General features: G+C 38.5%; 2 protein-coding genes across 4 annotated transcripts in view; both read right to left on the reverse strand.

Moving 5' to 3' along the window:
- Window positions 1-53: 53 nt before the first annotated feature.
- On the reverse strand, window positions 54-9071 carry LOC133521462 (uncharacterized). Its single transcript, XM_061856432.1, has 5 exons — window positions 8878-9071; window positions 8539-8802; window positions 6454-6648; window positions 3293-3544; window positions 54-1765 (listed from the first exon to the last, which is right to left on the reverse strand). Exons 1-5 carry the CDS (start codon window positions 8936-8938, stop codon window positions 1572-1574), a joined length of 966 nt encoding a protein of 321 aa, XP_061712416.1. The 5' UTR covers window positions 8939-9071; the 3' UTR covers window positions 54-1571.
- A 2346-nt stretch (window positions 9072-11417) lies between these two features.
- LOC133521460 (ecdysone receptor) overlaps window positions 11418-26776 on the reverse strand; it is a 378815-nt gene continuing 363456 nt past the window's right edge. For 2 of the 3 annotated variants that reach the window (XM_061856429.1, XM_061856430.1), the window contains 6 exons: window positions 24032-24202; window positions 22628-22920; window positions 19372-19551; window positions 17963-18121; window positions 16532-16754; window positions 11418-16274 (listed from right to left, as the gene is read on the reverse strand). In XM_061856429.1, coding sequence (XP_061712413.1) covers window positions 15976-16274; window positions 16532-16754; window positions 17963-18121; window positions 19372-19551; window positions 22628-22920; window positions 24032-24202 — 1325 coding nt within the window. In that variant the 3' untranslated portion in view covers window positions 11418-15975. The remainder of the gene's footprint in view (window positions 16275-16531; window positions 16755-17962; window positions 18122-19371; window positions 19552-22627; window positions 22921-24031; window positions 24203-26776) is intronic. The other variant, XM_061856428.1, reaches the window with a different exon arrangement.

Genomic DNA, 26776 nt, shown 5'->3' on the forward strand with positions numbered 1-26776 from the left:
TGACTAAGACCATAGGTAAGTACGTATATCGTTGGAATAATACATATAAAAGATTAAGTGTAATAAACAATGTTTATCATTAAAAATATGTACATTTGGCTTCTACGATTAGGTATATTTTTTATTTAATAAACAAAGGGGCACAGTCGCGGGCAACCAGCTTTTCTGATTACACCAAATTAAAATGAGATAGATAATAAAAAATAAATGGGTTCCTACATACTTAATCTACATTTAGCACCAAACTAAGCTACTTTCTGCCGGGCGATTCGTAACAATCACCGGTTACTTTATCAATGGCATTGGCAATGAACGACACAAGTTCGCAATGCAGATACAAAACTTGTAACTGCTTTATTGCTTAGTATTCAACACATTAAACTCTGTTTTATATCCCAGATACTAAAGTGCTAGTTTAATAAAGTCAATATTTTTTTTTACTTCCGAACCTGGTTTTGTAGAAAAATAACAGATTGAGCTATCCAACTGCTGTCATTTAACTTTTTTAAGTAGGTAATTTTTTCAATGTTTTGTCAGGTAACACTAACTAACTGGGATATATAAACAGTGCTTAAATATACACCGTGTATTTTTGATTTCCATTAATTTTAGAGGTGCATCCCTGAGCTTAAATTAAGTAACGTTCTCAACGTAACGTATTCAAATTAACTCCATTTCGGAGATAATCAATATTTAATTTTTATCTTATAAGGCCCTTACGAGCGTGTACTTGCCTTAAGGCCCGTTTACATATTGATAAATGCTTAGTATGAGTTAATAAATTTGCTACTAAACGTAAATACTATCTCGGACGATTGATGTTCGAAATAACATTGATATGACACAGTTTTCAATTGTTCGGTTGAGTTAAATGTAATGCCCGTGTTACAACAACGCTATATGCAACATTTAATCACTTTTTTATACAAAAATCATAATTAAAAAAATAAAGGTTTTTTTTTAAATTAACTATGCCATTTAGTTTCCCTTAACATAGGTACTTACCGATACCCCGAAGTTAACTGAATTTAATAAAAACACGGTGTATAGTCGGACTAAGCTAACTCTACACTAACTTTGACTTGTCAAAGTGCCATATCACATATATCGTTATATTTACATAAAAAAGCCGTTTATGCACTTCCAAACTTTGCCATTGCAGAGTCAGCCTGTCGTCTACCTAACGGTAAAAAAAGCGACTCCTCTCCCTCTATCTACCGAGGCCGGAGATTACCGGCCAAGTGTTTGTTGCCCCCGTCATCGCGCTCCCCACCCGCGCGGGCTACCCCAGGTTTGTTTCCAGGGATTTTTTTTTACGCAAGCAAATTCACAGTCCAAAAGCAGCTTTAAATCGCGTTTAAATAAAACTGTTTTTCTACTGAGGGTAAAATGACCGGTAATCTGTACAAATACGGGGCACAAAATAAGTACTAGACGGAGATTTCCGGCTGCGGTAGATAGAGGATACGTTTTTTCTCAAAATTTTGACTATGTATTTTTTTTGGCCGGTAATATCCGCATCCAAATGCGGATATTATAGACGACAGGTTAACTTGGCCCAATTCTACACCTCAGTCTCCGAACCTCTCCTCTATAGCGCCACTAAGCAGGCCTATATCGTGCTCGCATATGAAGAAGCACCGATGAAAGCAGCCCAGGTCGTTGAGGCGGCCGTTATAGAACATGGAGCCGCAGGTCTCGTTGTCGCCGCCGTCCGGCTGCTGGTTGCCCCAGCCCGTGTACCCGCTATCTTCTAGTGTGGTGCCTGAAAACAATTAGCATTATTCGCAGGTGTTTTATTAGTACATTACGATACAAGTGCGAAAAATAGGAAAAACAAAACGAGTGGCGATAAATTAAAACACGACCGAAGGGAGTGTTTTAAATCGACACGAGTTGCGAATTACCTATTCGCACATGTATCGTACAACGTTTTACAGTACATATGGCCCTTTAAATGTTCGACACAGTAACGTAATATGCTAATTTTCGCACTAGTGCGGTAAAGTAGCACCATATGTACTGTAAAATTATATAACTGGGTGAATTCATTTTTCTTGTCATTCGTTGCTATGGTTACGGTGCGTGTCCTGCAGTTATAAGCACTTTCCATAATGGGTTAATGGGTCATCTAGCAATTAGTAGAACGAAGTATACCTGTATAATAAATATTAAGGGACATAATACGTGAGCCATACGCGGCTTGCCGCGGTTTGCTGATACAACCTATTTGTATATACATAAAAGTTAAAATAAATAAATTTCATATCGATATACGATTACATAAGTGCATATTTAGACCTACATTTACCCGATAAAAAAAGAGCTATTATAAATATTGTAACACGTATTTTAAAACAAGACAGTCATTTACTTGACTTCATGTCTACAAATAAATAAGTGCGTCACGTTCACGTCTTTACTTAGATTATATTTAATTCTACTCTTTTTCATGCTGTTGCAGTCACACAGTTGAAGCATAACATTATGACCTAGAAATAGGTGATAGGACAAAAAGAAACTCATGCCCAATTGTAACTAGCTGTGACGGGTTTGAGTAGAAATTATTTGTCTTAATTATCCGGCTGGAAAGACCTATAAGAGCTGTATTAAGGCCTTCAGATCCTGGTGTGTGAAACCTAAATATTTCTTACAATTGTGCAACAACCTGTGTGAAACAAATTTTAATTCTATGAGACTCAAACTGCAAAATACTTGAACTTTATAAATTAGTAGTAGGCAATGTACAAACTATAGTTTCTATTTTTCTCCGTGAGCTTCTACGGATTATCGTCTTATCTATTGTTTAAAAACCGCAAAGGCGCGTGCCACTATGAAAAAATGGTCATGCCGCATAGGTAGCGTTTATTGAATAACTACTCTATTGAGCACGGAATAAGATTCATTATGAACTAATACAGAATTCTAACAGAATAGCTGTCTGATCTCTATTGGTGCGTCTAAGGTAGGCGACTAAACGCTCTCAAACCAGCTTAACTTGTGACACTGCGATCCGAAACAAAGATACGTATTCGAAGACCTCGCTTGCACTGGTAATGCGAGCGCACGGCTAGCTAGCGCCAAGGAAGCAATGTTATGTTTCTCGAAGAGCAGGTAAAAAACAGGGCCGGATTTTCACACAAATATATTTGGGTGGTTTTACGTTCTTTAATTTAAAGCGATAAATTGAATTCAAAGTCGAATATCGCGCACGGAATTGAGAGGTCAAATTGAGCTAGGTAGTCATACCGTAGTCTGTTCAGATAAGTAGGATAAAAAGAAAAAAACTTACCTTTAATAGTTTTCCACCCGTCATTATCCCTATTATGAAAGCCAAGATACACCGCTCCGCTCAAGAAGTTCCCTTTGACCTTGCTCTTAGGGGCCTCCTCCGTGATTTTGACCAGATAGTCAGCCTCAGATTGGCTGTTGATGACGGCCAAATACGACTGTTCCGCGCTGCACACGGCGTGGGCGTCCGTCCAGTTCATTGGGGAGAGGTGAAACTTGTAGCATTTACCGAAATCCTTATTGTAGTGGTAACCTGAAATTTGCGATTGTAATTTAAAAAATTGTCAATTTATAGAAAAAACGTGACCTCATGCACGGAGAGTAGCGCGTGGTGATGACCAGATATGAGGGAGCGAATAGGAAAAGATAATCTGAAATTATAAGGCCTTAACGAGCATCAGCTAACAGACAGGAGATACCTATCCTACTCGTGGTTTGTTGTTGCATTGTACCTAGAAATGAACTACGCCTACTCCATTACAGATATAATTAGAGAGAAGGAAAAATGATTGGAGGAAAAATTTAGGATGTCTTTCAGTAATTAAACTAAGTAATTAACATTTGTCAATTTTATTATACCTACGCTTAGCAATACGCTTGCCTGTTGTATTTGTAAATGTTGCTGTGTATTTTTCATGTCACTGTAAATGTTGTATTGACTTGTGAAAGAGCTCTTGAGACCTATATAAAGATTTTTTTTTGTTTGTAAGCATATACCTTTTGTGTAAATAAATAAAAAAAATCGAAGAAGAACAGTTTCCATCGAATTTATCTACCAATCATAAAGTGTAAATAATACAATATTAATAAATAAAGTTCCCGTATAAAAACAAGGGGCCGAGGTCAACTACGCTCGATGTCAGGTGTCTACAATTTTCTTTTGTATTCGATCACGTTGTATCGAAATTGAAGATGTTTAATATAGGTACAATTTCACAGACAAGTTTAAGAATATCTGATTTTGTGATCTTATACAGTCTAATGTTATCTGGAATTAAGTATATACTTTACCTACCTACAAAAAAATTCTAATAGTTTCAGACATAGAAGGTAAAATATTCGTTAATATGTTGTAATTAATCATCACATATTACGTAAATTCATACCTAGTTAAAAATATTTATTATGTGTTTTTAATATTTTCGATTTGGATTTCCCTCGATAGGTTTGCTGTCCGGTAATCCCCCTGGCATTGTCAATTATAAATTAATTGCACTTAGGATTTCCTGTATTTTAAGAAATTGATGTTTCCAGCCTTAGCAAAACCTCTTTACTTTTTGTTAAGGTTAATGTGGAAAATACCGGTATAGTTACCACCAACTCGATTTTTTATAATTAATTTGTAACAATATGGATAAACCACTTGACCGTATAGGATAATAAATATTGTATTTTACTATCTTATATAAAATAAAGTTTTTTTATTTAATTCTACTAGACAGAGTTCCCGCACTAAGTAAGGTAAGACCGTCTGGTGCTGCAAGCTTTTTGATATACTCGTATATATCTTCCTTTATAAAGTATGTTTTTTATTCAGTGAAGTACTAAACGTTACAATTTTATTTTAAGTGCATTTTTCTGTTTTTAAGGTAAGATCGGCATAGATATATCTCGAGAATGAGAGGAGGCATAGAATACCTTTATTTAAGAGTCCAAATATTGCCGTAAAACTTAGTAAAGTATGAATGACAAAAGTTAGATAAGGGTTTATGATAACAATACATTTCGAAGATAATTTAGATACAAATGACGCGCGGCGGCGGCAGCTCGTGCGGCAGCCTTGAGCCTTTTGGCTTTTTGTTCCTTCTACGGCAAGCGTCGCGTAGGGATCAATTCGAGGTCGCATGGAGCGTTTCATAGGCCTGACCTAGGTCCCAGTTAAGTTTTAACTCTTTGTCTATTTGACTGAAATCAATTTGAATGAATTTTGATTTTGAAATTAAAACTATGCCCATTACTTACACCTCCACAAAAGCCAAAAGGGAAAATGAAAGCAAAGAAGAAGAGAGGGAAGCCAAAAAGAACTTAGGGCTTGAGCACAAATCACGCGAGGTTTTTTTGGCTACTATCGAACCTCGCGTGATTTGTGCACAAGCCATTACATTGACCAAGTAAATTAAAAAGTAAACGTCCTGTCGTATCGGGCAGTCAAAGAGAAGGCACAGGATAGAGATACTTGGAAATTGCTCCACCGACAAGAGCCCAGTTTTTAAATACACGATGAAGATGAATCTAGCAAATTTTGATACCTGGTTGTCAGGAGGTAAAGTATTTTTGAAGAAAATTTTAACCAAAATTCAAATAAAGATAGAAGTATGAAAGCACAATTTATAGTACTTAACTGAAAAGGTTGGCAACATCTGATTTAAGACAAGATCGGCATATGACGATCTTCCCTTAAACTTCTTAGTCGAACTTCACACACCCGACTCCTTATTTTTTTTGCGAAACCATTTTGCACTCACTGTTCAAGTTCGATACACGAAAAAAGTTATCAGTTGTATACTTATAGTGTTTGTCCTATCAAACAAATTGTATTGTATAGCAAAAGAACAAGTATTGTATAGTAGAAGAAGATTGTATTGTAAGAAAAGACTGCTTTACTTACCGAGTGAGTTGTAAGTGGCGTACGTTATAGTGTGTAGGCAGACTTGTCTGATAGACGGTCTTCGCAATATTAATCTCATATCTAAAGTTCTAAGGATATTTAAAATCTGGCTTTACTCGTAGTCGTAGTTTTTATAGATTTTAGCTTTTTTTATTTATTAATTGTGTATCTACGGATTCTACGGTCGATAAGTATAGGTTGATTCATAAGAACTGCCGGCCTAGCCAAGGTGACAATCGCTATCGCTACGACAACGAAACTCTTTACGTCGCTCTATCACTCGTCCTTATTAGTGTGACAGTGACAGTTGCGTTTTGATCGCTTACGGAGCGTAAGCGATTTGCATGTTGGCTACGCGGCCTGGTGCGAGATTTGAATTGCCTTAAAAAAGGTTTTCTTATAAAATCCGCGCCATATTTAGACCTTTTCATATGATATTTATTCGATATTAGCGGTACGGTACGGGCTGTCGAGAACAAAATTAGAGAAGGGCTGCCACTTATTTGGACAGCTCCATCAATTTAGTAGTGCGTAGAAAATAAATTTAAACTTACTGGTATCAGGCATATCACAAAGCGTGTTCCAGTCTAGATCGAGGAGACTTTTTTTGCAGATGAAGGGGAATTTTTTGTCACATCGGTCGTCGTTGAGCGAGTTGTCCCGCCGCCAGATCACGCAGTCCTCAACGTTGTTCGCGTCGTTAGGCTCGCCGGGACCCCAGTTGCTGAATACGTCTAGTATTGGACGACCTGGGAATGTAAATTATTGTTACGTCAACCTAGACACATATACCGGGTGTAAGCTGTCATCAGTATAATTGACGTTGCTTGTCACGCTTTAAACTCACAGTTTTTTCTCATGTTACAGACCACAGCCGGTAGATTTCACGTAAGTATCAAGTATGTTCGCAAAATTGTAGTTTTTACATTGAATTTTACACGTTTAAATCAAGGGCACAGAATAAATAATACATAAGAGCAAATGTCATGACAAAATTCACACTGAAACCAGGTATATTTGCAAAAGCAGACTACTCTAAACAAAACCTGGAACATTTCAAATTTTCATTTATTTTCAGATTTATATCGTTACCATGCAATGCATCCCATAGCAGTATAATTTTAGAATAAAATATGTAGCTAGTGACATAGCCGAGGGATATGACGACCAAAATTTTAATAGAACTATATTTTCAAAGTATAATTAATAATTATACATAGGTACAATTTCTATACGTATTAAGTAGTCAAAGCCAATCTTAAAAGGTACCTATAAGTCCTATAACTAGTGCCATCAGCAAAAGGATTTGGGGTTATGGATTTTTGTACAAGTATGCTGGTCGGTATTTATTTCATAGTGGACCAAAAAGCTGTCTCCGGTTATTTAAATGTGAAGTTCGATCCGCCACAATGTTTACTGTTCTGTAATCGCGCCATTCGCGCCTAATGTGCCCATGTTGTTCATCGGTATATAGTTATATTTACATGTTTTGTGAAAGTAACCGTGGAAAGGTGCTGGTGTAAGGTTTCATAACGTATTCACTTGATCGAGTCGAACGTTGTGATCTCGATTTTCATCCGTTTTCAGAGTTGGGATTATAAATAAATAAATATTATAGGACATTATTACACAAATTGACTAAGTCCCACAGTAAGCTCAATAAGGCTTGTGTTGAGGGTACTTAGGCAAGGATATATATAATATATACATATTTATAAATACTTAAATACATAGAAAACACCCATGACTCTGGAACAAATATCCATGCTCATCACACGAATAAATGCCCTTACCAGGATTTGAACCCGGGACCATCGGCTTCATAGGCAGGGTCACTACCCACTAGGCCAGACCGGTCGTCGATTATCGGATTAGCTACTGATGTGCTATCAGAAAGTTTCAAAAATTACGAAATTTCCACTTGCACAAAATTCAGAAACCTCTCTTTTGTATAGAAATCGAAGTTTTACATTTCAAAATTTTCCTCTGAAACTTCCGAAATCTTTTCCAACCTCATGAATGTGAATGAATACTATAATTAACTTACTACTTATAAAGTATACGTATATTAGCTCTATGTATATCAGTGTTAGCCGAACGTTAGTTACAATTGATTATTAACTATTACAAATTGAGCCTTAAATCGTAACGGACGGTTACAGTTCATGGTTCAATGCATTAACGTTTCGACCAACACTGATGTATATAAAATCTAAGCAGCTATGAGCTGTCTCTTAACTTTAGTAGTATACCTACCTATTACGAAATAAGCAGGTTCCTGATCTAGAGGTCAATATTTTTTCAAGTTGATTTAAAATTAAGGCATATAGGTATAAATAGTATGTTTACATCAAAAACCTGTTAACTGATTATGATTAATGTCAATAATTATATATTACTTAATTTGTTTATCAAGAGTTTGGTTCGTAAATATCGATCGTTGTTATGTCTAGTTTGGTTTAATTAAAATACGTTGGGGCTAAGTTAATTGAACTTTAGTTGGTTTCCTATCGCAACATTGACGCTGATTCTCAAGTTGAATAAATTGGCAAATTAAGCTTTATGAAGAATTAAAATGAAGTCATTTTAGGGATGATTTTTATATAGAATTGATAATAACATGTCAGGAGGGCACTCACCGTCAATTGTTTCCCAAACTCCTTTCGCCAACAAATCCGATATTCCAACATACACCCAGGAAAACGGTTGTGTCCTATTCCATAAACCCATCACAGCGTCTGCCTCAATCTCATCTTCAGCATAGAATAAACTGGCCCCCTCCATTGAACATCTCTTTCTCGCATCTGGCCATGTCCTATGTATCGTATGTATTTTATAAAACGCCTGGGACTCCTCTATGAAAGTGTAGTCTTTCCGGAAGAACTTTAGCTTCTGCTGCCCCTCTAAAACCGAAATAGGCGCTTAAAAGATAAAATATTACGCACTCATCTGTTAGTTGATTGATTGTTTTAACTTACGTGAACACTGACATATTAATTGCACTAATAACAACACTGAGAGTGTCTTGAGCGAGCTCATGATGAATATCGCAGTTGTAAACAATGCACAGAAACGACTTAGTCATAAGTTACTTGTAAGTACGGACATGCGTGCAGTCCGATGATTCGTGCCGCAGTGAAGACGCTCGGACAGTGGCCACTTGACCGGTGATATGTCGTCGCGATCACAAACGAGCATAACAGGAAAAACGCCCAGATATTCGCTTCAGCGAACCGGTTGCAATAAAGATAACTTATGTAGGTTGCTCACAAGATGGAAAATAAAATTTAAGTGTCCGATTTTTTTTTTGCTTGTGTTAGTTTTGGATCATCCATTATTGCATAAATACCCATGGAATTTAATAGAATCCGTCAAAACTAACTCTGCAACGATGTTGGAGCGTCAGTGTGGTACTATAAACGTATATATTTGACATTTATGGTGCCACTCCCCACTCTGTCACTTGCCAAATCGGTGCCGAGTTACGTTGGGTTGACTCGATTTTATTGTGGCCACTCCTGCACGTCTTGTAGCGACAACTTGTGTTAAATCGTGCTTGACGTAGTAAGTCGCGCGAATTGCAGCAAGATGTGCTATGCGTGTAGGTACTGTCGTTGTCATTCTGTTTTGTAGCACGCTGTCGATATATTTCTCTTCACTTACATTCAAAGTCGAATATATCTTTGGCATATCGATATACAGAGTGTCTCCTGTCATGGGGCTCTAAATGCAAGTCGCGATTCTAGTCGCTACACTGAGCTAATTTTATTATGGGACCAATCCCGAAATCGCGATAAAAATTTGGATTTTTCATCCATCAGATGTTTTCTATTTAATAGCAAAAAATAATCGCTATGGCTATGGGGTTGGTTCCATAGTAAAAGTGGCTCGATTTAGCGAGTAGCATTGAGACCTGAATTTAAAGCTCCATCCATGGTGGGAGACATACTGCATAAGTAAATATATATATGCCAAAAAAATATTTATTTAAAATTTTAAACGTTATTGCAAAAACAAAGAAAAATATACAAATGCTAAAATGCATTCTGTACCAAATATGTATATACCCAAAAATATGGGCAATAAAATAAAAATGTTTGGGTCTTTGTTCGTATCGATATTTTTAGACGTGACTGTACGTATGTCCAATTGCTGTAGAATTGATCATTTCATGATGTGGCGATCAATTCATGAACTTATCGGTTGGCCACATCATGAAAAAGTCTAACCTAACATGACAAATCGTGAAGTGACCAATTCTAAAAAGCTATTCATTAAATTATAAAAATGTACGATCTGGCCACGACATAGAATAGGTACCTACTTTATAAAAGAAACATACTTTTTTTTTACTTTGCTACAAGTAAAAAAAATCGTTAAATGGACGCCTGCTGTAGTAATTTAAAACCTTACCTATTCGTTTTTTAGGGTTCCGTAGCCAAATGGCAAAAAACGGAACCCTTATAGATTCGTCATGTCCGTCTGTCTGTCCGATTCTGTCACAGCCACATTTTTCCGAAACTATAAAAGCTATACTGTTCAAACTTGGTAAGTAGATGTATTCTATGAACCGCATTATGATGTTTACACAAAATTAGAAAAAAAACAATAAATTTTGGGGGTTCCCCATACTTAGAACTGAAACTCAAAAAATCTTTTTTCATCAAACCCATACGTGTGGGGTATCTATGGATAGGTCTTTAAAAATGATATTGAGATTTCTAATATCATTTTTTTCTAAACTGAATAGTTTGCGCGAGAGACACTTCCAAAGTGGTAAAAAGTGTGTGTCCCCCCCCCCCCCCGTAACTTCTAAAATAACAGAATGAAAAATCTAAAAAAAATATATGATATACATTGCCGCATGGCAACTTCCACCGAAAATTGGTTCGAACCAGATCTAGTAAGTAGTTTTTTCTTAATACGACATAAAAAATTAAAAAAAAAATTTTTTTCATCAATCCCATACGTGTGGGGTATCTAGGGATAGGTCTTCAAAAATGATATTTAAGTTTCTAATATCATTTTTTTCTAAACTGAATAGTTTGCGCAAGACACTTCCAAAGTGAAAAAATGTGTGCCCCCCCCCCCCCCCGTAACTTCTAAAATAACAGAATGAAAAATCCAAAAAAATATATGATATACATTACCATGCAAACTTCCACCGAAAATTGGTTTGAACCAGATCTAGTAAGTAGTTTTTTTTTAATACGTCATAAATGGTACGGAACCCTTCATGGGCGAGTCCGACTCGCACTTGGCCGCTTTTTTTTTTATTAAATTGTTTAATGTGTACGTAATTACTCCAATTATTTAGTTCTCACAAGAGCGCCATGTGTGTGATGTGTATAACGACGCTAATAGATGCTGACATTTAAGAAATGTAATAAACAATTATTGTTCGGTACGTTATTAATGACTAAGATAAGGCAGATGTTTAAAAAAAAAGACTTAAACTGGTTTTATTCGACTAGATTTTTATAATTATGTAAAGGAGTAAATAAATAAAAGGCAAGAATATTTTTTATAATTTTTAATATATTTATCTTGAGGTGTAAGTTTATTCGCATAACAATGTTTCATACAAATTTCCTCATTTTGTACACACCTTTTCTTGGTTTGTTTTGTAGTTATTATCTTTTATAAAAGTTGACTCTCTAAAATTTAACATATCGTCATGTCTGTTCCCTATATCTAATTCGCTCCACCACTTCAGTTAAATCATACAAAACAGAGGGTAAACAATTACTAAGGCGAAGTAATAACGAGGAAAAGAGTAATTATTGCGGACAGTAAGATACGAAATAAAATACGAAATTGTGTTTCGATGAACACGGAATGGGCCCTTATCGTTTACTATCAGCCTTCACATATCGTTCGACGTGGCACTAGAAGTGTGTTGAAGAGTGGCCTTAGCTGCGGCGAGCGGGCGCGGTCGCTTGAGGACGCGCTTCAGTCAGGGAGGCCGGGTTGTTACTCGGCCAGCCCGCTACCGGCCGAGGTACCACCGTCGACACAGTCAACTGACCATTCTTAAATCTTAATGCAGAGGTAAGGTCTACTAACGGTCGGCCAAGTGTGTTGCTGTTAGTACCCAATTGTTCTAAACGACATTGCACAATCACACTGGTATCAGTGGACTCGAGCCCGTCCACGAGGCTGCCAGTTACACCTAATAAGACAATTCGTTACTAAATAACAACTAAATCACTTTAAAATCAATTCAAAATGTACATTATTCATCTTATACAAGTAAACAAATCTAATCTGCTACCAAAAATTAGCAAATTTAAATACAAAGATCACCTAGTCCATCTATATAAAATTAATCACTTAAGTATTAGACAAACACAACAGTGAGAGTTGCACGTCGCACCCACTTGTGATAGTTTATTATGCGGCCCGTGGCATTCAAGAATGCTCAGCGATATTGCGTTTACACATTAAAACTAAAAATTGACTGTACATTATATTTAATATGTAAATATTTGTACATATTGCACTCTGAAGTAACAAAAATTATTAAGAAAAAATCCGTCAAATTGAAAGTTATAATTATTCACGTAGAACAAAAATATCGCCGTAAAATACAAATTAAAAAAATTTGCAATCACAATGTTCGTAGCTCGTTCACTTATCTAAGTCCCTATGGCTTACAAAGCTTACAAAAGATAAATACAGAGGTCATTTACAAAAAATATACTTCTACCCAAATTATATAAAAATAACAACAGCCATCTGTACTTTCTTAGATGAATAAAATTAAACATATGTCAAACATATGACGATAGAATCTAAAGGTACCTATGTACAACATTTCAATGGAAACGACGTAGACTCCCCAACATTATAGTCCTCACTTTGTAATAGACTGGATGTGCCACGCTTGGTCACTGATACCTACTCATACATACTTATTACTGTCAAATAAAATAGATTCAGAAAGGCAATGAAGTACAACAGGTTGATTAATCCATCCTGCTCCCTCGCCCAGTCTTATCGTCCTCGTCTCCCAACCTGCCCCTGCACTTTATACGTACGTATACGGTCCCCCTGATGGTAGGCGGACATCGTCTATGGGCGCTTGCAACTCTATAGGTGTCACATGCGCGTTTACTTCTCTATAGGTACTCCCCGCGACTTGGTCGCTTAACTTGCCTCCATGCTTGTTTCGTCTCACTTTTACATTATTATCCCAATAAGCGATACAAACTTATTTTCATACTAATATTTTTACCAGCTAAGACACAAATTATATTAGGGTATCTCATTACTTATTACTTTTCATGTAACATTATTACATACTTAATAAATCTATTACAATTTAGAAATTGAATAATATGTATCAAATACGACCGGCTGTGCACCGACGAAGCCGAAAACTACGAAGCTATCAGTTAGGTGACTACGCGACGAATCGAACCATGTATGTATAACTATTACTTAACGAATGGCAGTTATATTTGTCACAAACTCGAGCTCGCGGGCGAGGCGTCGCTTGACCTCAGAGGGCCTACCGCGAAAATATAAGTTTCGTTATTTGCCTCTCTATCACTATTGCAAATTCTAGCGATAGAGAGGCAGATAAGGAACTTTGATATCAGATTTTCGAGGCACTCTCAAGCTACACGTAGACTGGAGGTGCGGCGACCCGCCCGCGCCTTCATAAGGCATCGTATAGCGTAAAGTTAGACTGTCTTTTATATAACATTTCACAACAACTGAAAATCAAATAGAAAACCTGCTAATGATCTCACGCATACAACATACGATTATAATGGCAGTGTGTTCGTTATCAATCACGCCTTACAGACGCCTAAGTAACTCCAATAAACATTTGTGCTTCGTTTGTATTAGGAATCGCCTACTTCTAGAACAGAAATCGAATGGAAGCGACTAGCGCATGGCCCGCGGTGCAAGCCCGATCGACATGCAACTTCATATCATACGTATATTAGAAATGCTTTTCCAAAATCCCAGGCATACGTGTAATGTAGACTTACGACACAGTGGCATACTCATTAGTAAAGAAGACAATCAACACGCACCTAGACACACTAACATTATTATAACGCATTATGTACTCGTTATATGTTGTTTGGTGTTCGACGATGATATGAATGTTAAGTGAACACTGAATGAAATCGAACTATACTAACACTTTCAAACATGTTAAGAAACGGACACTGTATTCAAAGAACATGTATACCTACATTCAGCTACCAAAAACCTGCACTAAACGATTATTATAGCATGATCGCAGTCATGTCCGACTTAAAGCATTCGTCCTACTCATACTTGCATCGTTAGTAAGGGACGGTTACTTTATGAGGGAAACAAAAGCGACCATGCTTGCCTCTCTGATAAAAATAAGAATGCCCAGAAAACGACGAGAAAATGCCTACAGTATGAACAACGCTTATCGGTAATTGAGATCTATTACTTTTTTATTCTCTATATACTATGATTTCATTCATCAACAATGTAGGTACGCAATACAGGTACCGCAAAATAAGGCATTTCTTTTGGATGTAGCTAGAATACGGGCAGTATCTTGTTCATCGAGTTCTTAGAACATGCTTCGGTGAAGTGGTGACCGTACAGATGTTGCATTAGTTAGAGGCAGGTTTGGTTATTTAGGTACTTCACGTGTCGCTGCGTGCATGGCGACATAACTCGTCTACCTTATATTGTTCCCATAGAGTAAGCTCGGCCAAAAGTTCATTTATTTTCAAACTAACGAATACATGTTAAATAAGCTGCCATTTTGTACTTTTTAATGTTAGTTTTTAAGGAACGTAGCTAAGCGAACGTAATAATTTATTTTGGAGAACATTTACAGGCGCTACCATTCTATGATTTCTATACAATTTCGAACCTACATAACAGCTGCCTTTAAACATGCACGCAACGCCATGTGTCAACTAATAAGTAGAACATAAATCTATTTGTTTAAGTATACATAACAAAAAAATAAAGGAAACTGGGAATCGATAGCCAAACCTGCCTCTAAAATTCTAAATTTAAAATAAATACGACACATTATTTCGTATTAGGCACTACAGATTTTTCTTAAGCAAAATAATTGTAAAATGCTTATCGCAGTGAAAATACTACATAATAATGATGATTTATCCCTAATTATTGAGGTGTTTCGCGTGAGAACGTTGTACTGTGGTCTAGGCTCCGTAGGAAGCGACTAGCTTCGCAGCTCGGTGCTCGCTGCGAACATGAATCGAGTGTATATCGTTATTTATTACAAAAGTACCTAAACAGAGAGACGAGAGACTCTTAATGCTTTTAAGAAAGCAACCGACGGCAGTAGAATTTTTATATGTAATAAGACACACTTATTTTCGCCTAAGTAAGTTTAACATGTTATAAATGTAATCACAGCAATAAATTATAATTACTCGTGTTAAGGGACGCGGGACAGGACAACGGAACTCGAATCGGAACGAAACCGGACACGATAACGCGTCAGACGTATACTATGTACAAACAGGCCGTGGGCCCGTCGAGATATATATCGATCGAAAAGGTAAACCAACGCATCGTTAATTTTGGTAAATAAACATAATTATTCATCTTTTCATCCAATAGAAACATTCTTCATATATTACTTTTTTTCTCTATAAACTCTCGTAGTGTATGTACGTATGATTATTTTAGGAGGTGTACTTATTGACGAAGTCTTATCATACAGTCGTATCCGAGTGACCGACTCGCCCGGGCTCGGAACGACTCCGCCGCCCAACGATCAACACTAAATATATATTCTCCAAACGTTCAACAACACATATATTCACTAATCTCCCGCACATTTTCGTCGTCGGTCACCGAATACGTACGAAATGGGGCGCGCGCGCCCTTCTTAAGTGTTAAAATTTGCACAATCCTTATAAATACAATCATCACGTCCGACTTAGTGTCCGTGTCACTTCACTAAAACTAGCCAGTCTATGAGCGTTCTCTCCGAGTGTTCGCCGGGCAGCAGGCTGCAGGCAGGCAGCAGGCAGCAGGCTACAGGCAGGCTACAGCAGGCCGCGGCCGGCCGGCGAGCGTGGCGAGGGTTGCTAGAGCGTCGCCGAGGACTCCAGGACGGGCGCCGCCTGCGTCGTGGACACGTCCGCCACGTCCCAGATCTCCTCGAGGAACGGCGGCAGCTTCCTGTTCTTGAGCTTCAGCGAGATGCACATGTTGGAGTTCTGCGTGCCGAGGGTGCGCAGCTCGGAGAGGATGGAGAGGATCTTGCCGTACACGACGGACGTGCGCGGGGAGCCGCCGGTCTGGTTGAGGATGTACATGCGCAGCGTGTTCAGGTAGTACCGCTGGATCTCCTCCACCAGCTGCGGCTGCTCCAGCCCGGGCCGGTCTGGAACAAACGAGATATGGCTTAGTCTAAATATCGGTTAAGTAAACCTACGGCTAGCTGAATTATTATAGACATGAAAAAAGTAGTCAACAGTTTATGGATTTGTTACGAATCTTAGTCCGAGTAGACTACAAGTTTTATTTTCAACTCTGCTCTACTTTAAAAGATAGCGACCGTCGTGAGAAGCGCGTAACGCAAAATGCCAGCCTTTCTGTGGTTAGTCTACATATTTTGCTTCCAACTTCCAAGTCTAGTACCTGAGAAGATGACGACCGCCGTAAGCAATGCGTAGTGCACGTTGTCCATCTGCATGGAGTACATGCACCGGCAGAAGTGCAGCAGGTCCTCGATGACGTAGGCCATGCCGGCCTTGCGGTAGTTGTCGCGGGTGTACGCCTGGTTGTTCGCGAACAGCACGCTGTCGGTGGCCGCGTCGTATCGCCGCGCCACTCGGAGCATCATCACCTCGCTTGAACAGGCCTGAGGAAAAGTGGTTTTAACATTAATTTTACATACTACAGCTGATCGGTCTCTCAATATGACTCACCTAATTGCCCTACAAATACAGCCACACTGGTTTAAACCCGATTAAGGCACGCTTACACAGTAAAATGTATGATAGAAACTACGCAGAATACGCGTCATTTACCTCTAATATGGTCACTTCTAACATGACCCGCCTAATTGCCCTATATATACAGGCACTACCTATTTAATACGTTTTGAGATCATTCACACTAGTTTGAATAGAAGATGAAGCGACGCTTACACAGTACAATGTATGAAAGAAACCCCACGTACGAACGCGTCATTGCGTGCTTATCCGCTGCGTCAAGCTTTCGTGTGGTCGGTCTTTTATGATTGTTACTTGTAAGACACGTGTACACGCTTTTGTGGCAGTTAAATGGTTAGAATTCACCTTTGAAATCGCGTCATGATGTACGCAAGTCTGTAAAATCCAGAAGCAATTCATAAGACACGCTCGCAGTTCAAGGTAGTTAATTGGCTTGGTACATCTTTAATTACTAGTTGGATCTTCTAAGGGAGCCTTGCCCTTGCGCATTACGTCAGGGTTTGTAGCGTAACGTAGGTTAGTTGTGCGTGTATAGAGGCAGTCTGCCGATTACGAACCTACGTGGCCAAAAGCAACTCATCCCATCAAGTATATTTCATCATATCTGTAACAGATTTGCATGAAATTAAAAGACATCTCAAAACAGCAGTTTAAACGTATATCAGTTTATAAATAAGCTATCGTGTGTGTGTCGTGTGTGTGTGCTGGAGACTAAAAAAATCACAAAACAGAAAGTAGTCCCATAATGTGCCAAAAATAAATCAGGAAAGTTAAGAATAAAAGTTATACCATTAGTAGCTATCGTGTTGAAAGTATGACATTTAATTTCCTCAAAAATGTAAGGATGTATAACTAGTGTTTTTAAGCAGCCTTGAAATCATTTCATTGTTACTTGATGCATTTGAGCATTATACTAAACCCCTGGTACAAAAGATTTCAGCACAGAAAGATGTTAAAGTGAAAACATTTATATTTATCAACGGTTCAACAAAGTACACTTTTGGCTAACATTACATTCACCTTAACCACTAATTCTTACAAAACCGATGAAAATAATTCGTCACAGATATTTTGCCAAGAAAAAAAATCACAAAGTTCACAGTTTAACACTTACCTTTAGCAGCGTAATTTGATCAGGCTGCGAGATCTTGGCGAAGCCCGGGAGGCCCTTGGCGAACTCCACGATGAGCTGAACGGTGAGAATCGTCATCTCCGTGATCTGCCGGAACGGCGTGTCGGTCTCCTCGTCCTCGTCGTCTGCTTGCTGCCACGTCTGTCAACAAATTTTAATTTCAATTATTCTCTAGACATTTTAATGGACAAACAGCAACACTATTCAATGTACATCGGTAGACCTTATGCCTTTTGTAATAAGGTTTACGAACTGTCAGTTAACAGAGTAGGCGATGGTACGATGTCTAAAAATATTTACACTTTTGCACATTACTCCTTTATAATAATGCGAAAAATGTAAACATGTCGACTGTACTCATAACGTTAATAACGAATTCATTCAGGACTGAATGCTTCGAAAATGAGGATAATAAACATTCAGCTTAAACCATCTTTATTTGCGGTACTAGGAGCTTACCCGACGTCGGTGACGCCGAAAATTGTCTATATTACTGAGTCAACTTACGGCGCCGACAATTTTATTGAGGGCCACCAAATTTTATGAGAGCGATCTTCTCTATGTCTACCATCAATCTGTATAACTCATGTACGAGTATCTTTGTAACATATACCAAACTATGCCGATGCGAATTATTTTAGGTAGTTGCCTAATTGCTAAAATTTTCTCAATTATCTTCAAGTGATTTGGTAGCTGCCAACTACAAGTTATTATCATCTTTCTTTGAGGATGCTTAAACAGATTATTCCGAAAATTCAACATCTGCGGATATTAATTACGCTTTGTGTACTAATAGGCGTCCGGAAATCGAAGGCGAAGGAAATATTATGTTCTAAGAATCTTAAATAACTGCGTCCACAATTGTGGCGTTCTCAAGCAAAAGGTCACATTGTCGCTTGCTATACGGATGCTAACAAGATATTCGTATAAATATACAAGCAATTTTACGGTAAGCGACAATGTGGCACCTTTTGCTTGAGTAAGTCACAAATATAGTCTAACAAAATTATCGTGATCCTTTAATTTGGGCAAGCTATTAATAGATAATATTACTTGAGTGTTTTCGTGATTATTTATTTTTGTGGCATATATGATTGGCGTACACAACCTGAACCTAAAAACATAATTAAAATCTTTTTTTTTATTTTTGTTTAATAGACATTTTAATGTAGGCGATTTTATTTAGTCTGAAGTCCGATTCGGATTTTAATTTCTTATTATGAAACGGTTATGGACAAGATCGGCCAGCTGTCAATAGTGTCAATTCTGGACCTGAGCAGATGCAGAATGAGCTTGATTCAATCATTATCATAAACATATGGATCGGAACATGTGACTCTCTTGAGACTAACATATAGATTCGCACCGTATCTACTAAAGATGTTCCGTACCTGTGTAACCCTCTTGAGATCCTCTTCAGAAGGCTGCTCATACCCGTCCTGGTACCACACGAGCCTGGCGATGAGGAACTGCTGGTTGGGGGTGAGCGGCGGGATGTTCTTGAGCCGGTTCTGCTCCAGGAGCTTGTCGGACAGGAACCGCGGGACCACTTCGTGCTGCAAACATTCCAGCTTCACGTAGGAAACATTTGGTTGGTTAGCGCTTCTGATGGAAACGGTGCTATTCTTAAAAAAAAATCTCTAAATTATAATTCCTTTTATAGTCTAGGCAACTTAATGTTTCAGTGGCGGTTAGTCAGAATATATATGTGACCGCAGCCGGCCAAACTTCCCACTTTGTCGCTTGCCACAAGGACGAGACTTGTTGTATCTTTATACGAATAACCTGTTAAGACGTCCTTTTGGCAAGCGACAAAGTGAGACGTTTTCCCGGCCGCGGTCACATATAATCAACCTTTCCAACCAATTCTTTGGAATTTTGATTAATACTGAGGTTAATGTGGATAGGACTTTATCAGGTAAGACCGTCTACAAGCTATCTTCGTTTCTAACCCTTGCGTTTGTACACGCTCCACTTACAGAAGGTCGGTAGAGCAGAAGGAGCGAAGCTCTTTATTTCTGACCGTGCCTAATCTGAGCGAAGTAGGTACGTATACAAATACGGGAATTTTTGCCCCACCACGGTCCGGTCCTCCCAACCAAAAATGTTATATGCCGGTCTTCTCCACATTGAGCTTACATTGATAATTAATATATTTATTATTTTATTTATTTATTTATTTAAAAAAAGGTTTTTAAACGTGCAAAGATTTTTAAATGTGTCCATGTGGTTTGTGGAATAAAGTCCGATCCTCTAAAGGAAATATACTGGGCAATAGAGAATCAGGTTTTTCTGTAAGCCGTGTGTTCATCATATGTAAAATTTCAAGTTATAATTAATCGATTAGATATGGGAACTATACCGCTTGCAAATATGTACGCGATTCGCCCAGATTTATTATTCAGTAACTACCACATCACATAGTACAAATAGATTTTCTTTGATATAATATGTATTTTGTAAAGTGTGAACAGCCCGCATTATAATTGGTAAAGTAATACAACTAAGTGCTATTTTACCAATAATAAAAAGAAACTCTGAAGTCAAAGTCAAATGTAGGATCAACATACTCGTACATAAGTACGAGGGTTGTTCCGTTAATAGTTAGTCAACGGCGTACTATTAACTGTATTTATTTAATTTTACTGTAGCTTAAAGGCAAATTTCATTACAAACTTTTTGGTATAAATGTCACTGGCCAGTGACAATCAGTAATTTTTTTATGAATTTCAGAAAAAAACATGTCTGTCACTTTTTGTTCGCAAAAATGGAGCTAACGCGGGAAGCATTTCGTGCTATGATATATTATGATTATAAACGAGGGCTAACATACAAGGATTCTCATGAAAATTTAACTAGTGTTTTTGGGACATTATCGACATCTCTTGCCACTATCAGTTACTGGTTCCGTGAATTTAAGCGTGGGCGGAGCGACATCAAAGATGAGCCTCGACCGGGGCGACCGCCAACGGCAGTTACTCCAGAAAATGTTATCAAGGCGGAGTGGTTAATAAAGGAATCTCGAAACATTACCCACCGAGAGATTCAGGACGAACTGAAGATTGGATCCCGGGCAGTTTCTACCATTTTGCATGACCACCTTCAAGTTCGGAAGGTTTCGTCTCGGTGGATACCACATTTTCTCACACAAGAGCAAAAAGATAGTCGTGTCGATTGGTGCAAATATATGTTGAAGAAATTCGATAATGGCGATTCTCAACAAGTGACCTACATTGTGACATCTGACGAATCTTGGATATATAGTTACGACCCATTTACAAAACAGCAATCAACACAATGGGTCTTTGAAGAAGATGATTTACCTACTAAAGTAGTTCGCGGCCGAAGCGTCAACAAAAAAATGGTTGCTGTTTTTTTTTCGACGCAGTGGACCTGTAGCCGTAATTCCACTTGAAGATCGCAAAACAGTTACCAGCCAATGGTACAGTGAAGTTTGCTTGCCACAGGCCTTCCAAGAGCTGAACGTCAGTCGTCCAAGTACTGGAACTCGGGGCATCATTTTTCATCAAGATAATGCTCCGGCTCACACGGCTTCCAGAACCATGGACTTTTTGAGCAAATCAGGTGTGCAACTACTACCACACCCTCCGTACAGTCCTGACCTGGCTCCGTGTGATTTTTTTCTGTTCCCCACCTTAAAAAAAATTATTACGTGGACGACGATTTTCGACGGCGGATGAAGCAGTGGACGAATTTAGGCGACTTTTTTTTGACCTTCCGCAAGAACAGTTTTTTTCCTGTTTTGAAAGCTGGTTCAGCCGAATGCATAAGTGCATTAATGTAGCAGGGGAATACTTTGAAAAGTTGTAAATAAAGTTTTATTATATTCCTTATAGTTTTTGTTTAACTAAAAATTTTCAGTACAGCCCTCGTATTTGTTGAAATGTATGTTAACATATAAATCAATAATTGAAGTTTAACGTAGCTTCCACATGCAATTTGCATTCCAAATCGTATTTAAAAAATGTCTAAAATACCGTCAGCAAAAAACAGAATATAAATTATTTCAATATGAATATAAAGATGATATCCTCGTTTTATATTCAGGCGGCAACATGATCTCAGAAAATGAAATCTGATCTTCCATTTCGGTGCGTACGACCCGACTTGTGTTGATTTATCAGGGTTGTAGATCAGTTAATCTCCAGTGCGGTTTAAGTGACCGCTTTGTGTTTAATCACAGAGTTATATCTAAACAGATGTATGAATCGCATTTTGTATCCTATCTAATACATATTATTGTATGAGTTGTGTTTGTAGTTGTAGATGCTCATGAAAACGTTTTTAAAGATTAATATGAAATTTACATTAGGAAAACGATTCGATTGGTGTATGTTTTATTTTTAAGAGATATCGTTTTCCAGAGTTGTCTTCGGTAAACGTGTCAATTTCCCAGTGACTATGTGATTTCATGTCATGATGTCATGAGAGCTAGAGCCGTTAGTTGTTTTCTAAACGCTTTCGGTTGCTTTTAAACAGATTTTGATATCTAATTTTTTTTTGTACACACAGAAAGCGTCATCCATCATTGTTTGTGGATTACGCTTTCTAGAAAATTCCTCTACTTATAAGTTCTAGCGTTCTACTAAGACATGTCTGTTAATAATAAAGATAGGAGATACTTACAATTCTAGCTGCCTCCGGCGGCGGGGGATCGCACTGCATGATGGGCGGCATGTGGTCGTCAACCGTCGTCGTGCTGACCGGCAGTTTATCCTTCTCCCTCTGAGCTTTCTTCTCTTTCCGTTTTATCGCGCACTGGTTCTCGGGCACCACGCACTCGGGCCTCATGCCGACGCCTAGGCATTTCTTTAGACGACATTCTTGGCATTTCCGTCGCATATACATGTCCATTTCACACGAGTGACCGAATTTGCAAATGTATACAGCGTTTTTGGTGACACTCCGCCTGAAGAAACCTGGAACATTGGAAATGTATCGTCATTTTCTTGGTGTAATAAAAAGGGGTATATGGTGAAAACTAGTCATAGGTAATTGTTTCTATTACAGATTCTAAGGTGGATTGAATTATTTTATCTCGGGTTGCTAACTATGGCCATAGGCGTTAATATACATTTACCTTATTTACGTAATAATATACTGTATACATACATATCTGTATGGTTTCAGTCTCTAGTGAATCTCAGAAATATACAATTTCGGAACCCATTTTACAATAACTCAAAGATTTATTGTAAAATCGGACATTCCACGTGGCTTTTTTGCAGAAGAATTGGATTTGTTTTTTTTTTTACTTTTTTTTCATATATTTAAAAAGTCTAATGGTGCGCAGTTTCAACCACGTCATATCCAAAGCTTGACTATTGACACAACATGTAAAAACTGATATGTTGTTTTATTCTCTGTCAAACTTAACGGTGAAATTAATGATATGATATAACATGACAGCTATTTTTGCTAACGTACCCATTGTGTTTGCGATAAGATAATGTATTGGTGCTTAGACACAAGTACGCAAGGTTGACTGAAAGGCAAGGTTCATTGACAGGCGGCCGGCTCTGCTTTTGGAAGCAATCTTATTGCTACGTGCAATATTGAGACTACAAAGTGATTTTCATACCAATTTGATTCGGTTTCGAACACGGTTAGGTGCTTTATGTCTGCCTATATTGAATTTTACGATCGAAATAGTTCTTAATAGTGTCGATTGGAAGTAATTACTTAGTAATGCTAGTCATATTTAAGGTGTAGTTGCTTCATCGCTTGTTTATATCAGATGAAATCGTCGAGGGTTGGTTGTACGCTGGCGCCGATGGACGATAGATAGCGTCAGTGAATCAGGAGGTAGACGTGCTGCAGACAGCCATTGTGACGTCTCGTCTCGGCTATATGAATACAATATGCACTCGCATCCACCTCGACATAATGCGCCAATTCAGCACTGAATTGGCACGCTCGTGGGCGACCAGGGCAAGGACGTCTAGCTAGCAACAGGGGCAGTAATGAAGGTCACACCTACGTAAGGATACTTTGCGTGCCATTTTAGGTTACGTACGCATTTTGTCTTACCTTTACATCCTTCACACGTGAGCGCATTGTAGTGGTATCCGGAGGCTCTATCTCCGCAAACCAAGCAAAGTTCTTCCTGCTGCCGCGGCGCCGGGCCCTTTTTCTGCCGTCGCGCCTCCCCATCTGTACTGCACCCGTTTATACTGGACGCTGGCGACAACTCCTCGCGACCTGCAACAATTTGTAGAGGAATGTTAATGTTGTTTACGCTGCAACTGCGCAGAAAGATTCGAACGAGTCCGGTGGCCCAGCGGCATCTAAAATCGGACGCTATAAAATTTGCATACATTTCATGAACCATTTGTCGAGTCGGCGGGCGAGTGAAGATCGTTTATTTTTCATTTTTACATGCGGGGCGATGTTCTTTCGCCGAAGATGTTTGTGAAGCGAATTGCGCGCAAGTGATTTTCGGCAGTCGTGTGAGCGTTTCCTGTCCAAACAAAAGCTGGCTAGGACCATGCTACGCATAGCAATAAGGGAGTACGACCATTTATGTATTCAAGACAGAGAAGAGTCGGGTGATGGAAACGTAATGGCAATTGTCACTCAGCAGTCGGAACTCCTTATAAAGTACGCAGACGCAATATAACGAGATTCTTAAGCCTTGGCCAAATGGCCACCTACTCCCTAAATAAGATTCGGTTACCGATCAAAAACAAAACGAGGAAACTTAAAAAGGGAAAGCATAAAAAATGTCTTGAAAGCAGCGTGGGTGTCCCATGTAATTTCGTAACGTAAACAAAAGGAAAAACGGAGATGATCAAACACCCGACGGGACAATAAGCACATCTAAGAGGGAGGGGTCAATTTAAGCCTGTTGTCCCATTAGTGTTATTTGCTTTTTTATTGTGTCCATTAGACGTCTCGGGTCGGTGGCCGGTTGCCGTACCTGGTTGCGCAACGGCCAGAAATGGCCGCCGCCAAAAAACTAGTTCCACGTGGGATCCGAGCTCGAGGCCACGGCTGTCACGGTTCTTCATAACGATCTCATAACATTCACTCCCACAGCCGACGAACACTGATTGCTAGACACTCCAGTCATATTAAGTTTGTTCTTTGCTCAGACATTAAATACTATTCTAGCGCTAATGGAATAGTTTTTTTATGAATACGTCTTTAGATAATTTAAATGGAAGGCAGACTTGTTTGTTCATCGATAAAAATACCTCAATAAAGAGGTCAAGTGCGGGGTTTATCGCTATTTGAGTGATGAGTACCTAGTGCCTACGCCTACCTCCTGCACTGACCTGCTCACAATACTATCGCGCTTTTGTCGGAGTTAAGAGAAAACATTAGTGGTGGTTTTTAATATAAACGTTCTCGACATTTTCCTGTCTGGATTTTGGCCAGTTCAACATTACTATTATACCTGTGTCAGTAAGTTATGCGTTTTTGATATTCTGGTTTTTATAAGAACTAGGTCACTTCAAACAGCGCTAAAAACGGCCAAGAAAATGCGCCGTAAACCAAACGCCTAGCATACAAAATCGGCAACAATAAACGCAAAAATCCAAATTTTGAGATGATTGGTAAAGTTTTGGAAACATCGACTTCTAAGATTTTTAAGCAGGGTTTTTCACCTATGCTGCAGTTGTCCTTATCGCACTAATTTTAGGAGCCGCCCTGTTAACGTGACGGAGATATTATCCTAAAATTCGCAAATCTGAGAAAGGGCTCAGCTGGTATTTTCTCTTAATTTCCGATAGGTATCGTTGCGTGGGGTGTTTGGAAATTTTGTAATAATAATATGAGTTCAAATATTTTGTACTAAGGCAAAATTTTGAAGGAAGAGGCACTTGTTGCCTTTTGGGATGATATAAAGTATTAGTATACAAAACTTGAGATTCAAAAATTTCTAAACAGCGCACTAAGCCTCAAATACACCATCGACGATACCTGTATCTTTCCACTTTGAAGAATGGTGATCTTTAAACTTATAAAATATGAGGAAAAAGCGTCCGTTTGCACAATCTCGGATCAGATCCACTGTCAACTATCGAGGTCAGGTTGAATTTCACGACTCTATCAATATCTACTGGTCAGAGTCAAGAGATCAATCGCGCTGATCGTGTTGGCTACTTGGTAGGTTTTTACTGTTCATCAATAATATTATAATAGATAAGAGCGGTCGTCGTCCTCTTTCGAGAAGCGATTACAGATTGCGAACGTTAAATAATATTTCGTGGACAATGACGCAATCGAGGAGGGGCCGTCCGGTGAAAGTATAGGAGACAAGACCAACTGGTTTGGGCCAGCTAACCTGTCCGATCCGAATGATAATTAGATTCTGTGAGCTACTATATGTTCTAATTTGAAGCCGCGACTTCATAAATAAAAATGTTATAATTCCTAACTTAATTTATATTGGTACCTATTCCTACCTTTTAATTTATAGCATCGGAGGTACTTCACGCAGATGACGTGAAATATGAATAACAAATTAATTAGATAAATAAGTTGTAGATACGTCATTGTCAGATTCATTCAATAATTAAAATGTTACATATAATTAAGTAACTTACGTGGTAATTGTATGTATACTAGTAACCCGATTACAACAATGTTTTATCAAATCAGTGTTCGTGAAAAAGAAAGCTAATCAAAAGTTGAATGCACGGATGACCGAGTCACTGTGTTATGTTATGCCTCAGCTGTTCAGTGTGTTGCGCTCGCGCATCGGATGGAAGGTCTAGTTCGTGGCGCGTCGGCGGCGTTCGGCCACGGTCGGGTCCTCGAGCGAGAGGT

The sequence above is a fragment of the Cydia pomonella genome, chromosome 9 (assembly GCF_033807575.1).
Source record: "Cydia pomonella isolate Wapato2018A chromosome 9, ilCydPomo1, whole genome shotgun sequence".
In the NCBI taxonomy this organism is placed as follows: Eukaryota; Metazoa; Arthropoda; class Insecta; order Lepidoptera; family Tortricidae; genus Cydia; species Cydia pomonella.

Coding starts and splice junctions, on each gene's coding strand:
- LOC133521462 (XM_061856432.1), bottom strand. CDS start 8,938: ATGAGCTCGCTCAAGACACTCTCAGTGTTGTTATTAGTGCAATTAATA. Junction 3,545..6,453: donor TTGTGATATGCCTGATACCA/GTAAGTTTAAAT, acceptor CGCAAATTTCAG/GTTACCACTACAATAAGGAT. Junction 1,766..3,292: donor CGGGTGGAAAACTATTAAAG/GTAAGTTTTTTT, acceptor AATTGTTTTCAG/GCACCACACTAGAAGATAGC.